General features: G+C 42.5%; 1 protein-coding gene across 1 annotated transcript; it reads left to right on the top strand.

Moving 5' to 3' along the window:
* Positions 1-223: 223 nt before the first annotated feature.
* Positions 224-12,053, top strand: EAF2 (ELL associated factor 2). Its single transcript, XM_082763315.1, has 6 exons — positions 224-433; positions 1,342-1,436; positions 2,112-2,248; positions 2,959-3,104; positions 6,464-6,730; positions 11,217-12,053. The coding sequence occupies exons 1-6, from the start codon at positions 328-330 to the stop codon at positions 11,261-11,263; spliced, it is 798 nt and encodes a 265-aa protein (XP_082619441.1). The 5' UTR covers positions 224-327; the 3' UTR covers positions 11,264-12,053.
* Positions 12,054-15,727: the final 3,674 nt, after the last annotated feature.

Here is a 15,727-nt window from a genome sequence, read left to right as displayed (position 1 = left end):
CGGCCCCGCCCGCTGTGACCCCGCGGCACCCCCCTCCGCCTCCCCGCCGCGTGGTCGCGGCCGCCCCGCGCCAATCAGAGAGAAGGAGGAGGGGTCTCATTTGCATATCCCCTTGCCGGCTGGCGGGGGATAGGCCGGCAGCGAGCCGAGAGGGGGCGTGGCTTAGAGTGAGATGGGGGCGTGGCCTCGGCGCGAAGGGGGCGTGGCCGGGCGGCGGCGAGGCCCCGCCCCCGCGGCGCCGGGGCTGTGCGGCGGTCCCGGTCCCGGTCCCGGTGGCGGTGGCGGTGGCGGTGCCGGGCATGGTGTGAGCGCTGCCCCCCCCCCGCCATGAACGGCGCGGCCCCGCCGCCGCTCCTGGAGCCCAAGGAGCGGGTGCTGAAGCTGGGCGAGACCTTCGAGAAGCAGCCGCGCTGCGCCTTCCACACCGTCCGCTGTGAGCGCGCCGGGGCTCGGCTCGGCCCCCGTGGTACCGGGGGAGGCTCCGGGGCGGGTTATGGGGCTGGGGGGGCGCTGGGTGACAGCGGGGAGCGGGGTCCCGAAACCAGCCCAAAGCGTCACCCACCCGCTGCTGGAGCTGCCAGCCAGCACCCTGCCTCATTCCCAGTGAGGGGTTTGGGCTCTGCTTCATCCCTTTCCCTATGGGGCCGTGCCGAGCTGCTGCCCCATGTAGTGAAACCAGGCAGTGGGGCTGGCAACTCGCGGCGTTCTGTGCGTTTCCACTGATTTTAGACGTGCCAGGGCCTCGCCACCCTCTGAGGGAAGAGTTTTTTCTCTATACCTAATCTCAAGCCCCTCCTGAGCTTTCCTGCAGCCCCCTTTAGGCACTGGCAGGCTGCTGTAGGCTCTCCCCGGAGCCTTCTCTTCTCCAGGCTGCACAGCCCCAGCTCCCCCAGCCTGACCCCACAGCAGAGGGGCTCCAGCAGGTCCCCGTCCTTCTGGTGCTGAATGCAGGGCTCCAGGAGGGTCTCACGGGAGCAGAGCAGAGGGGGGGAGTAGCTCCTTTCAAGAGCTACTTACTGCTTTGCTGGAAGGAAGGGAGGATTTATCTTCTGCAGTAGAACAGGGCTAGTTCAGCTTTCTGTCCATTAACACCCAAAAGCACTCTCCTAATTTTATCGGGAAGGTGGTAGTTAGCGTTTACGCTGAACAGGGAGAGAAACCAGCTTGCCCCAGAGTTCTGCTGACTTGTGGAGTGATTTGTTCGGGGGAATGGCAGATGACACGCTAGCAAAAAAAAGGTTTTAGCTTAATAGCCTCCAAGCGCTCTATTGCTCAGAAGGTGTCTGTGTTTATAAGATTGCTGAAAAGCCTGCAAATAACCAAGTTGGTTTGTCTCTTTAGATGACTTTAAGCCTGCATCTATCGATACATCCTGTGAAGGAGACCTGGAGGTTGGCAAGGGGGAACAGGTGACGATAACATTGCCAAATATCGAGGTGAGTGGGGTGGCTGAGGCATGGCAGGCATAGGGGGAGGGCTGACTTTGTAATAAATACGTGCCGAGTACAGAAGGAGATGAAGCTTTAATGCTGTTTCACAGCTGACAGTGTAACACTTAGAGTATAAAAATAATTGCTCTAAAAGAGTGAAGTTGCAGAGGACCTACAGGTTGGGCAGCTGTGCTGTAGCTTTAAGTGTACTCACTGCATTGGAAATATGCTGTAGGATGACCCTGAAGTGTTGCGTACACAGCAGAGCTTCGTGTGGATGTTGGCACTGCAAGTTTCCCCTTGGTATTTACTGCTGTAGTGCAGTTCTAAAGCAGGAAAGACTGGAAAGGGAAAATTTACTACCTGCCATGCTTTACTGCTCTGCTGATGTGATTACTGAAACCCCTCTTGGTAAAAGGAGCCCTACAGTGAGCGTGCTCTCCTTTGGAAATAAGTGTGAAACTGATTAAATGCTCAGCTAAGCCAGGTGAAATCCCTCTCCAGTCAGTCACCAGCTGCTTTTGGCTGGGATGAGTTTAATTTGAATTCACTGATAACATTTTTAAAAGCTAGCAGTGATTACTTGTAATGAACTTGTCATCACTAATGGATTGCTTTTTGTTTATGATAACAAAAAAAGACTGCAGTAGTAACACTTGCTGGGCTCTTCTGACTTAACAGGGCTCAACTCCACCAGTGACTGTGTTCAAGGGCTCAAAGAAGCCTTACCTAAAAGAATGTATCTTAATTATCAATCATGACACTGGAGAATGTCGCCTAGAGAAACTCAGCAGCAACATCACTGTGAAAAAAACGAGGTGGGTGTTTTACAGGAGCAGCAGCTATCCTTTAATCATTACGAAAATCAGTTTGTTCCTGGGTCTACATTGTGTGATGCTGCAGCACATGACTGTTCTTATCAAAGCAGCATTTTTAGAAGGTCCCCAGCCTTGTTCAGCAGGGTAAAAGGCCTCTGCTCAACACACTGACTTTGCAGCTTCTGAGTGCTGACCAGCGGAAGAAATAGGATTTTTTTCTTTGACTAAAAGATGTCTTGTTATTAAGAGGTGGTAACAATTACCTGATGAACACAGAGGAGAAAAAAAATCTCTTTGGAAAAGTAGTTTCCCTACTTCCAGTAGTCAGTAGTTATCCTGACTTGCAAATTTTTTTTTAATTGACTGTTTTCAGTAATGGTAGTGGCTTGTTTTTTTTCCCCATACGTGTTTGTTATTTTTTCTCTGCTGCTGAATCCACAGAACTTGCTTTCAGCAGAATTGCTATGAAGTGTTCCTGGGTAGCTGGGTATTATAACAAATCAACTAACAAAGAGTTTACAAATTATTGGCACCGTATTTAAAAATAAAATAAATCTAATTACATGCCAGTAAAATAATATACTTAGAAATCTACTGATGCTATTTAGAAAAGCGTGAGACAAATAATTCTGTAACTTAAGGTACAGTATTCCTGCCTTTTTCCTTGCGTCTTGTCATCTAGAGTAACTTGATTTTATTTTTTCACACAGAGCTGAAGGAAGCAGCAAGGTCCAGTCTCGTATCGAGCAGCAACAGCAGCAAATGCGACATGCAACCAAGACTCCAAACAACGTTAAAAATTCTCCGCCAAAAGAAAAGATGTTTCTGTCTTCTCCTATGGATGACATTGAACGAGGTAAGCTCTTAATTAGCAATTAGTTTTTAAGAGCCAAGCTTTGTTTTTTAGAGGAGGTTTGTCCCAGAAGCTGACTATATAAGCACTTTATCAGTGTATGGAAGTGATTGCTCTGGCTCAAATGATAACTGAGGAGTATTTGAGACTTACTAAGGTTAAAAATCAGGTGGACTGTTCAGCTAATGGGTTTCACTGCTGTCTTATAGATTTTCTTCTGCTGCTTCTTTAACCGAGCATGTAGTTTTGCAGCCCAGAAACCCAAAACCAAGCCAGTCGCTTCCCGTTCTGACATCGCTCCTCGTTCTGTGCTCTGCGCTCAGCAAACATATAGGCTGTGGTGCTTTACATCTCCAGCTGTAAATTACCGGATGGGACTTGTGAAAGATGATGTTCAAGTGGAAAAGACAGCTAAAAGCCTGCATAAATCAACCCTTGAACAGTGCTGTGTACGGCATTCTTGAGACACTGGTTTGGTGAGACACTCGTGTTTTGTTTAGGAGCAGGCCTTGTTACTTTGGAGGACAAGGGAAATGGCAGGTGGTAATTACTTGCTAGAGAAATACGACCAGGTGGCAGTTTCATTGATCAGAATTGATGTCTATCTCCCGAGATGCTTTGAATTCCTTTAAGCAGGTTTCTCAGATGTGTCATTATAAAGATTTTTTTCATTTGGGGCTTAAACTCTGGCCAGAAATTTTTATACTACAGAAGAGTACTAGGATGCATCCTGAGTTGCAAAGACAAAGAACCTGAGTGCCTGGGATAAAATGATGCTTTTTCTTGGTGTTTGGTTGTTTTGGGGGGAGTGGGAGTGTTGAACGTTGCAAGGCACCAAAGTGGCTGCCAAAACACATCAAACTCTTTTGTACTGCCAGTCTGATTTTGATGGTTACTAAAGAATGCAGAGTAACTGAAAAACAGGGCTGATAGGGACCTTTTAAGGTCATCTAGACCATCATTCTGTCCTAAAGTCAGATTTCTAACATATTTTTTAATGTGCTCTTTGAGCTCTCTGGTGACAGATCATGTGTTCCCTCTGGCATCTAATCCAAGGCTTTGCTCTCCTTAAAGTTCAGGTTATTCCTAATAAAATCTGACAGTAAGTCCATTGCTACTTTAATATTAATCATGCAGGTATAGGCCAGATTGTTCTGCTGCTTTTAAGCAGTGCTTCAGGTGCTCAATAGCTGCTATGGCTTTCTGATTCTTTGTGCAAAGTGATGCCAGCTGGTTCAGTCTTTCCTTAGAAGCTAAGTTTTCTAGATCCCTGAATCATTGTCACTCTCCTGTCTTCCAACTAGTCCAAAAACTTAAAGTGTAGCGCCCAAAATGAGTTAGTTTTATCTAAGGTTTTAGCAGTGCTGAGTCGAGTAAGATGAATGTTTGACAGGCAGTATGTATTTTCATATGAAAAGACCAAATAGGATCGCGTCCCAGTTTAATGCTTGCCATTTCTGCACCAGCACGATACAGCAGGACTGTGCTCAGCGACCCACTGTAACTCGCAGGCTCTTCAGAAGTGTTGCCTGCTTAATCATGCTTCATCCTGTGGTTGTGTAACTGACTATTCCTGTTTAAGTACACTGCTTTGAACTTGTTACTATCTTCATTTTCTGGGGCGGGGGGAAGGTCATTCTGCATTTGTCCTCCGGTGTATGTATAGCCCTTCTTTCCCTTACTGAAAATATTTAAGTTTTCTGTGAGAATTAAGTTCTTTCAAAATTCCAGGCAAAGATCCCATTCCTCAGTTTTTGGTATTAATTGCTAGTCTTTTGCTTAAAGCTTTTTCCTTTATTACTGGTCACAGGTGAGAGCAGGGAGGAAGAGGCATTAAGTGCATAGGATTTGGGTTACATTTTGATGAGCTTATGGCCCCAGCTGGGTGGTAGATCAGTCCTCTAGAACTAATTTTGAAGTGACTTCTTGATCTTTGTGCTAGCTGCATCCTAATTTTCACCTTAGCTTTTCTAGCTTGATTTATCAGCTTATGTTCTCTTCTACATCCCTTACTAGCTGCAGGATGCTTCCAGCTTTTTACCTCTTTTTTCCTTGTGTTCGAGTCAGTTGGCCAATATGGTGCCTTATTGTACTTTCTGTTCTTCCTTGGCATCAGGTTAGTTTTTCCTTGTACTTACAGCCACGCTATTCCAGTTTTCCTGAACACCTTTTTTCCTTTAGACTGGCCTTTGATAACACAGAATTAGGAGGCTTCATGGAAGTTTGTGTTGAAGTTTATTCTTTTGTTCTCCTTTCTTCACTTGATTAAGTTCTGAACAATCTTTCTTCTCGATCACTTTCATCTTCAACCTGTTCTTCTGTATTGGGGAGATTTGAAGCGAGATGAGGTCCCCTCCTATTTGCTTTTCATGTCTGCTATATCAAAGCTGTTCCTGAAGTATTCTGAGTGCTTGTAGGGCTGTCTTAGCAACTGGCTGGGTAGCTACGGTTTTGTGTGATGATGAACTTCTGCACTCTGGATAACTCTTCAAGTTGCTGTATAAAATCTCAATCCAGCAGGGTTCGGTGGTCTGTTTCAGATTTCTTCCCTCAGCAGCACCCATGTTTTGTGTAATTATTGTGTCCAGTTTCTGCAAAACATAACTCTCTCTGTGTGGCACTTCAGCTACTATATATCAGAAATGCATACTGTGCAACACAACCTAACCAGTCATGCCATCCTAAATATTAGAGTCAGGTGAGTTTTTTGCCAAGAATGCAATTTGAGTCAGACTGATGTGTTAACTTCCAGTATTTCTTGTCTTTCTCTTGTTCTAGCTTTATTTTTTTCACAAGTCTATAAAGAGAGTAAGGATTTGGTGAAATTTTCCTAATAGCAAACTGTAAATGGCTCCCTTGGATATCCTGTGTGCTTTGCATTTTCAGCAAAATGTCGTAATGTCCACGCGCGTTGGTTGCTCTGCTGAACTGCTGGGAGGCATTTTGGGTGCAGCTCCAGACGTCTTGCTGCTAACTTATCTGTGTGATTGTAACTGCAGTGCTTACTCAGTGAAAGGCATCTTCAGGGTGCTGAGGAAAATACAGAAGACTTGCCAGCTGCAGAAATTAAAGGCTAATGTGGTGTTAGCATTTGGGTGCACAGTTACTCTTGTTCTAATGCTTGGCTTGAAAGGGAGAAAATGCCCAAGCTCTGGGGGAAGACAACCACATGACAGGCTAGATGTTTGCTTGTACCCTTTTCTTTGTTCTGGAGTTTTCTGCAGTGTTTTTGTTCTTGAGTTGCTGTAATGTGTTGACTGACATACCTGATTTTTGTTGTTGATTTTTGTTATTTTTTTTAATCTTTCTTATATTTCAACTATGATGCCTGCTAACTGAGAAACAAATTGTATCGTTCACAGAGCTAAAGGCAGAAGCCAGTATCATGGACCAGCTGAGCAGCTCTGACAGTTCGTCTGACTCTAAAAGTTCTTCATCCTCTTCGTCCAGTAGTGAAAATAGTTCCAGTGATTCTGAAGACGAGGAAGCGAAGCCTTCTCTTCCTCTGTCCATGCCGTATTTGCAGCCACAGCCTACTGTGTCTGCCATACCACAACAGGCTGTCCCTGACAAAGATGCCAGTCATAACAGATCCCAAGAGAGCAGTGGTCATATGATGAATACACTACGTAAGTACAAAGGCTGTTCTTTTCTTAGTACACAATTCCAGACATCGAGATGCTGAAAGGAAACCATATTGTTTTTAAGTATGTCTCTGTTATAATTAAAACTGTGGGAAGTGATGCTAGGGTTTGATTGTTCAGCAGAGGTCTGAATTAGGCACTGGACTAGAAGGCTCTTGGTCCCAGGAGATACTAAATTAAAGCTGAGGTAGTTGAAAATATTTCCTAAGCCTTCCTGGCTTCTTCCCAGCTATATACATTGGGACTGCAGAACAGTAATTTTGTAATGAAAATACTTGAGCTAACAGGGCACTCCCAGAACATATGCTTATAATTTCTTGGTTAAAACTACGGGAAAGATACTACGCTGGCAGAACTTGGAATTACAGAAGAGATAGTATATTCTTAGCTACTTTAGTTACTATTATTCATGGCACTGTTCCACCAGACAGCATAGCAGAACGAACTCTCCTCTGTGTATAAGCGAGGAGATGGTTTGCTTTCAGGTGATGCTATCTTACTCCACCAATTCAACGAACTAAAAATGCAATTTGAAGAGGAGCTGCTATGTTGTTCAAGTGGTCGCTGTGCAGCTTGGAATTGGATGCCTGGTGTAGTCCAAAGAGAGGAGAGTTTAGACAGGGAAGGGGGGTGAGGTCTTAAGTTTGCCACCTAAATTGGAGTGTTCAGATGTAGAAGCTGTGAGTATTCAGCTATGGTGATGCTTTGAAAGTGATTACATCTTTAATTAGATGCCTAGCTGCGGGGTCACAACATGAAGAGATTCCCATAAAGCCTGGTGTGCTGTTTAAGAACTTTAGGGTTTATCTTTTATATGTAAACTGATTATACTGACGTTCTAGACTCTGGCAAGTCTGCTTTCACTTCAGTGCTTAATGATAGCATGAACAGGTTTGGTGTTTTTTGTAGCTAGTATTTAAATACTCAAATATCTGTGCTGGTTATTTGTGTACTGCATTAACAGATAAGATCAGATGGAAAGGTCTTGTGACTTCATGGGTAAAGAACTAAACATTGTCTTCATTTTACTGTCACTGTGAAGAACAATGTCTTCATGCTCATAATTTGCATAACTTCAGCATGCCATTTATTTCAACCCTTACTCACAAATGAGATTTCCCGTTCTTCATGCTTTATTTAAAGCTGTTATGAAAACGAGATTAAGCTCTATCCCCAGTGACAAAATCCCAGCTGACAAAACTTCAACTGAGAAACAAACTCACAAGTACAGGTGGCCAACTCCTCTAGTTTCAACAGTCATAGTGAGAAAATGCTGCATAAAACATGACAACATCAAAGCTATTATGGGGGGAGATGGTGACTTGATGGTGCTTGTGGTGGAACCTTTGTAGCATCGAGCCTTGGGCTTGTCTGTCTTGCACAGATATTTAATTCTTAATTCCATTTACTTCTGTCATGGTTACAGATCTATTTACTGCTTAAAAAATCTGTTCATAACTTGAGTACTTTTAACATTTAAAACCTACTTCAACTAGACAAAGACCAAAAAAAAACCACTTCCAAGGAGAATGTTTCTCCAGCTCGCTTGTTGAGGAAATTTGGCAGGAGAGGGAAAATAACAGCAAAACCTGGGGAATATAAATGAATAGCTCATGGTTCCAGCTTGAATGGCAGGAGTTCTCTGTTGGGGTCCTGTGCGGTCATCTCTTCCATCTCAAATGTTTTACAAAAATGAAAATATTGAAGCAACAAATGTCAGCACAAGCAGTTTGCTTGTCTAATCCTGTTGGAGGTTGGTCCGCTTCTGTGCGTGACTGTTTTTGTGCACCTCTGCAGAATCAGGGCTGTGCTGGGTAATTAGTGAAGTTCTCCTTTGGCTTGCTGCGTGCAGGCAGAAGGCTGCGGGAAGGGTTAGGGAGAAGAGTTTCATCTTACACGTAGAAATCATACAGCTGAGCTTTTGTGGAACTTGGAAGACACAGGAGGTGGTGTCCTAGGGCACGGTAACCAAATACTTCTGTCAGATGTACATCATCTGGATTCCTGAGGAGGTAGGACTCAAAGCTGCCCCTCACCTTCAGCAGCAAGGTCCTCCCCCAAAATCTGGATTCTTCCCTCCTCCTGTCAGAAGCTGATCATTTAAGCTCACAACTTGCCTTAGAACAGTTTGTAAATGGTAGCACTGATGAATCTCTTCTTTGTAGATATTTGATCATATGTTGCTTTGTTGACTTTTAGTTGAAGTAAAAGCTAAATAAGGCTTTATTTCCCAAGAAAAATCAACACAGACTCTTCTGGGGCAGAGTTTTATGTACACAGCACTCAATACAACTTCACTTCTTTTGATAGTTGGTGCTGGTACAGCAGCTGGTCATGAAACTTGCTTTGTATTTCTGTGGTGTTGGTGTAATGAGATCTGTGAAACACCGATCGCTCTTACGCAAGTTATTGGGGACAGGGAAACTCATGAATTCAATTAAATATTTTACAGCCACTGATCTAAAAGTTTAGGAAACATAATTTGCAGTATAATCTCTTTCATCAGATTAGGGCAGAGGGGTTGGAATTGGATGATCTATGAAGTCCCTTCCAACCCAAACCATTCTGTGGTAAACTGATACTGCTAATAAGCAGTTGGCACTGTGGAAGACTGAATTCACATTTTTCCCCCACTTTATTGCTGCCTGCAAAGTACAGTTGAGCATAGATGCTTCTTCAGAGCCCTAGCTAAATAAAATTTCTATTCTTGCACCAAATCCACCTGAAAACTCCCGACTGCAGGCTCTGTTGTTTTGCCACCTCTCTGAAGGTGTTTTTTAGGGAGAGGGAAACTTTCTGGCCCATTTTCATAACCCTGAAATATATCCCAATGCATTACTTCTAACTCTGGAACTCGAAGTACTGGCTTTTCCCATCTGCTGGTTTTCACAAGCGCTGGTATTTTTGGCTAGTGTTACACAGTTTGTGTAATTTTTATTAACTATGTTGAAATAACTTTAGAAGGCTGCAGAGTCACTCTTTGGAAGGTTATCTTCTTGTTCTTACTCCAGCCATCTCCCAGAGCAGGTAGTGAATAATAGGGTTGGGAGTTCCAAGAACTCTTTGCTTGTTTTCCTTTGAGTGATAAATGCATAAGTTTAATTTGCTAATGCCATTATTTGCCTTCAAATATTATTTCTCAGGATAACGTGTTGTCCTGAATCGTTCTTGACCGTATCGTATGTCTTTCAAAAATTTTTTAATATAAAATAATATGGCTGTAAATGTTTTGTTTTTTAGGATTGGGGAAAAAAAAAGACTACTGTAGTACTTCATGGATTGCTGGAAAGAGCCATCTTCACTCTTCTTGTCTTATATAAACAGTGTTTTCTGCTTTGTTGCAGAGCTTCATGTACCACTTTCAAAGCTTTAGTGATGACATAGTGGAAAACAAAGGAAGGCTAAATGCAGCCATGTTAAAGACTTCAGTGTTCTGGCAGAAATGATATGCTTGATAACAAAAGATATGATCTGAATGTCTCACTGGTTTTACCCTGTTGAGGTTGTTCTTTTATCCATCTGCAAAAGTGATCTGTGAAGGGTGCTGTAGCTGAGGAAAGAGCATGTAAAAATACAGTGCCTACTCAGCTTTAGTCATTTTATTTGTTTTTAGGCCACTTCTGTTCAATGAAAGAGATGCATTCTTTTTTTTTTTTTTTTTTCATGGCTGTTTGGCAAGGGAGGGGTGAAGAAAAGCATACTAGCTGGAAGAAATTCTTAAAATATGTGGGAAACTGCTGATACGATGTAGATTCTCTATAGCGTGCTGCTGATTTTTTTGTTGTTAATTATCTATGATCCTGGAAAGATTCCTTCACTCCCACCCCACTAAGCTTATGGGTAGCCATTGCAAGCACAATGTAGTCTTTCTTCTTGCTTTCCCATTTTGAAATATATATATAGCCTCCAAATTAAAGTGCTGGGTAAAATTGCTTTTGATGTTTTGTTTGTTCGCTTGTTCCAAAACCTGTTTGAAATAGTAGGTCACTGATACATCTTTAAAAGGTACATCAAAGAACTGCTGCTCTTGATTGAGACATCACTTTGTTTTCCAGCACAGCTGAGTGCGTTCAGAAGTTTTAAAAAAAAAAAAAAAAAAAACACACCTACTTTTTTTTTTTTTTTTTTTGTAAGGCTGCATTCACCAGCAGTGTTCCCATTTATGAAACATGAAAATGTGGGTAGCAAGGATAGCTAGGTGTCATCTGCTGTTATCCAGCGGTATTAAATGCTTTTGTGGCAAATATGCTAATGTCTTTCCTGCTAAGATTCTAAAATTGTAGAAATGTGGTCTCTAAGGCTCTGTCACCGAGGAGTTAGGATCGACACCTATTTATTCTCTCTCAGCCTGCCTGGTATTAGTTTTTGTAAGCCTTTAATCGGTAAAGGGGAAAAATCTCGAAAGAAGAAAAGTGTTTCCTTGAAAATGACTAATACGATGACTCTCTTTCTCTTTTTTTTTTTTCTTTAGGAAATGACTTGCAGCTGAGTGAATCTGGAAGCGATAGTGATGACTGAACAAAGTTTTGGCCTTAAACATATCACCTTTTTTGCTAAATATGTCTTAGCATCTGTTTTGCACTAAGATTAAATTACCAGAGACTGGAATGAATGTCCTCGATTTTGATAATAAAGACATCCTAATTTTCTACTGACACATCGTGTCTATAACACAGCAGCATTGATACGTTGTCAGTGCTATGGTTATGTGTTTACCTTTCAAATTACTGTATTTACAGTAAAATTGTGTATGATCTGATTTTGATTATTTTGCCTCAGCCACCTGTTTTACTTGAAACTGATTTGTAACAGCTAGTTACTTTATATAAATAGTTTATGAAATGGAGGAATTTCTGATATTTATGGAGGCAAGTTTCCTTCCTATCATTTAAATGTTGAATGCTGATCTTACAGCTTTAACTTGGAGGGTGTAAAAGGGAGAGCAACTAAATGAGGTCTGCTGTGTCAGCTACACTTTTTGTTCAGTTCACAGTTCATACCTTTAAGGAAACTGCTGAATAATGTGGTCCACTAGTGCAGTTATAGTTTACAATTGTTCAACACATTGCTGAATCCTTAATTTCATTGTATTATAGGACTTTATATTTCTGAGCCTCAAGATTCCTGAGGGAACTTGTCTATTCTCTGCCTTTTTTTAATGTAACTTGAATAGGCCGGTCTTTTTACAACCTTTTTGTATCTAAATTTAGATAACTGTGGAGACAGCAATGATTTTTCTTCATGTAATTCTATAACGGAAATCAGAAATTTTTCTTTGTAGAAGTATAAAAGTAATTTAATAAAGCAATATTTATCATTTTGTCTGATTTGTTTTTTTACTGGTTAAGAACTCCACATTCTACTTACAGTAGGCATGCCACTGAAAGGGTCAGGCAAAAAAAAGTAATAGTAAAATTGGTAGCTAATAAGCACTCCCCACCAAGCGTGCAAGACTTGGGTGTTTATTGCTGTTCCATACATTGGGACAAGTCCAGGTAAGAGCGTCTTGAAAGTTTAGTGATACCAGTGTGTAAATGAACGTTTATAGAGGATTATATCCAGATGCAGTGGGTAAGTGATACTGTGCTACAGAAGAGAAGGTGTTTGCTTGGTCTTTTTTTCCCCACATTTGAATTTGTGAACCCCAGGTAAGGGTAAAAATTTAATGCTGAAGTTCACTGCTGAGCAGTTTCCTAACTAACAATGGGAAGTATCCGTGGGATGAATTCTGATGAGATAAATCTGCTCAGTCTTGCCCAGAAGTCTCACTTTCTAGATTGCAGTGACTGAATCACACATCTGTGTCTAAATCATGAAGATTGCATTCTACATGTAAGCCTGAATGTGAAGACATGACATGCATATTCAGCGTATACAATAGATGGTACTAGACTGGCTCATTCTCCCAACTGCTGGTAGTACCAGCCCATACTTATTCTAGACAGACTGAAGCCAAATGTCTGCCCCTTACCACAGGGCAGGAATGAAATATTGGAAGTGCTGCTTCCTCATCCTTCCCCACCTAGCGCATTCTACCCTCAAACTATGGCACTTGGCCATGGCCTACACCCGGTAACAGCTTTATAGTGTCCCAGCTTCCTAAAGTTGGGATCATAAGAAGCAAAACTGCTTGTACTAAAAGTAAAAAGCTCAAGTTAATGACCATGGATAAGCAGGTCTTTGAGAAGAAAAGGGCTAAGGGGTGACTTCAAGACAGGATGCTGTGTAGATAAAGATTCCTCAAACTTTTTTGAGATTGAGTTCTCTGATGCATTATAACTGCTGCTGGGGGAGCTCTACCAGACTGCTTGGTTCTTGGCACCTGCTGTTAATAAAGTCTGCTCTGTGGCATGAGGACCTCTGAGATGTGTTACAAGGGATCTTAGGAGCAGCCCTGAGTACTAAATAGAAAGAGACTCATGATAAATCAGTGTCCTAAAGTGAAATGTCTTCTTTTCAGCTTCCCCCTGTCCCTGATGGCTTGCACGAAAGCTTTCTTTTAGGCCAATGCTAAAATCTAATGCCAGCCAGAATGCCACTGATTTTTCTGAGCATTTATGCGTTTGGGGTGCATGCGAAGAAGCAGGTGTGTGGAAGCACTGACCAGGCTAGGATCTAAATCACAGAGCAAGTGTCTGTATTCATGTATTATAATCACCTCTCCCTCAGAAGAGAGGAGGAAAAAAAAGCCTACAACGATAAAAAACAAACAAACAAACAAAAAACAACCCTGGCAAGTGCAGCCTACCTGTATTTGATGCATAATTGAACTCACATGTATACAGGTGCTTAAATATAGCTCTGGGGGTAAAGCAGCTTTCCAAGTTCTTGAGACTCAGGGCTGTAAATAAGCCTATGCTATCTTTAGGATTTGGTCTTCAAGCTAGAAGCTTTCTAGGATGGGAAGAGCTTCAGTTAAGCTTTTGTACAGCACTGCAAAGTGATTAGATGCCAGTCAGTCACTACCCAGTCTAAATAAGTATGTGACTTTGTGACTTAAATGGGTGTATTTTGTTAAACACACGGTTGTGATAATAATTCAGGAAAGGTTCCCTCTAAATATTAGGGCTGGAGATAAGATTCTGGAACAGAGTTCCTATAGAGATAAGGGGAAAAAAGATAACAGACCTTAAATGTGTGAAGAAAAAAGTACTGTATGCTGGATCAAGCCCAAATGTGTGTTATCTGACTCCCTTTGTTCACGTGTCAGGCAGTCAGGTAACCTAAAGAGGTTGTCTGCTTCTGTCACTATGGAGGGGATTGGCTTGGGTCTCCTTCCTCACCTGCTGTGGGTATTTACTCCCCTATGGCTTGGTCTGTGAGCTGTCCTGTGTAGCTGGGCTGACTTCTAGAAGTGTGAATAAGGGAGGTATTCTAGCAACAGGAAAACAGATTTTTTAAATTTTTTTTCCTGATTTGAAAAATCCTATTCCTCTCCTTTAAACTCATTTTTATTTGTCATGTCAGTTTAACTAGTAATGAATGAGGAGAGATTTAGATTAGTTGTTAGGAGGAAATTCTTCACTCAGAGGGTGGTGAGGCCCTGGCACAGGTTGCCCAGAGCAGCTGTGGATGCCCCATCCCTGGAGGTGTCCAAGGCCAGGCTGGATGGGGCTTGGGGCAGCCTGGGCTGGTGGGAGGTGTCCTGCACATGGCAGGGGGTTGGAACTGGGTGGTCTTTAAGGTCCCTTCCAACAGAAACCATTCTGTGTTTCTACAGTTCTGTGACCTGTATAAGGTTGCTGGATGGAGAGTAGAGTGAGAGGGTACTGCCCCCAGGTTATGGACACATCTGCATATCATTTACATTTATCAATAAAAAAAATCTTCCAAACGCTACTGGAAACTTCAGAATTGTTTGGTCTTGTGACTACTGCAGCATTAAGGACTACTGCCAGAACAGCTCACCCGAGCCTTTCCCTCTGCACAGCACCTGATGCATGCACAATTCTGCCAGGACTACCTCTTCATGGTTGCAGCATTCAACCCTGGTTAAATCCTGAAATGGTGACAGTGCGTGCCTGCCAGCTGTAACTATCTTGCCTGACAGCTTCCAGTTTTTGTAAGGTCTTTGTCCTACTCTTGTTTTCCATGAACCCTGCCTTGGGGCGGAGGGACAAGCTAAGGTGATCTCTTTAGGGCAGCCTTGGCACTGCCGTATTCCACGACTAACACTGGGATTGCCATTTACTTGTGGTTTTATGTCTGTCTGTAATTCACTCTTGAGATCCTTGCCCATAATGCTGTGATGTGCCTTCAGGAAGTTCTAATTTATGAACATCTGTCTCAATATAATGTCCATGGAGCTGTTTGGTAAGCAATAACCTTACTTCCTGCATAATCTCTGAAAATCATCGTGATATCTAAGCATGGAGTACTGCAGTTGCTCCATCAAAATCCTGAGATCAATATCAGCTAGAGCAGAGCTCACTGTGGAGTTTATTGTCAAGGTACCTGATATGATCAGCTTTATTACGTGAACCTTTTTTTTTTTTTTTTTTTTGAGGTAAATGGGAGGTAATTTTTCAGATTAAAGGACTTCAGTTAGTCACTTCCATGCTGACAGACAGTGAATCATCTTGAGAACACAGCAGCAGTATTTTGAAGAAGAATTATTCGTTAGATCGTTCTTGACTGATTTCTGAGGAACCAAACATGAACAGATCAACTCAGATAACAGTTTGCTCTGGTTCTCAAGATCTTGGGCTCAGAAATTATTGTATAATTTCTGGCCAACACTTTCGATTTTCTTCAGAATTTTTACACAAAGGTTTCTGAGAACGGCTAAAGAAGAGATTCTTGGATCCTTCTTAAACATCAGAGACGAGGATGCCTAGGCTGGGCAGAAGTGAAAGCCCAGAGGAGGAAAGAGATGACTTGGCTTGCAATGGTTCCTAGGCTGAATCCTTGTCTACATGTGAAATCCTACTCTCACCACTTTTTGAGGCATTCAGCTAACCATGGGAAGCACTGGGGACTGTC

Source organism: Aythya marila, assembly GCF_965140915.1.
Source record: "Aythya marila genome assembly, chromosome: 6".
Taxonomy (NCBI): domain Eukaryota; kingdom Metazoa; phylum Chordata; class Aves; order Anseriformes; family Anatidae; genus Aythya; species Aythya marila.
Note: the sequence above shows the minus strand (reverse complement) of the source record. Positions and strands in the feature narration are given on the sequence as shown.

Bases quoted from the DNA above. Each gene is read 5' to 3' on its own strand.
- EAF2 (XM_082763315.1), top strand. From the start codon at position 328: ATGAACGGCGCGGCCCCGCCGCCGCTCCTGGAGCCCAAGGAGCGGGTG. The intron at 1,437-2,111 runs GTGAGTGGGGTG...CTGACTTAACAG, and splicing joins TAACATTGCCAAATATCGAG to GGCTCAACTCCACCAGTGAC. The intron at 2,249-2,958 runs GTGGGTGTTTTA...TTTTTCACACAG, and splicing joins ATCACTGTGAAAAAAACGAG to AGCTGAAGGAAGCAGCAAGG.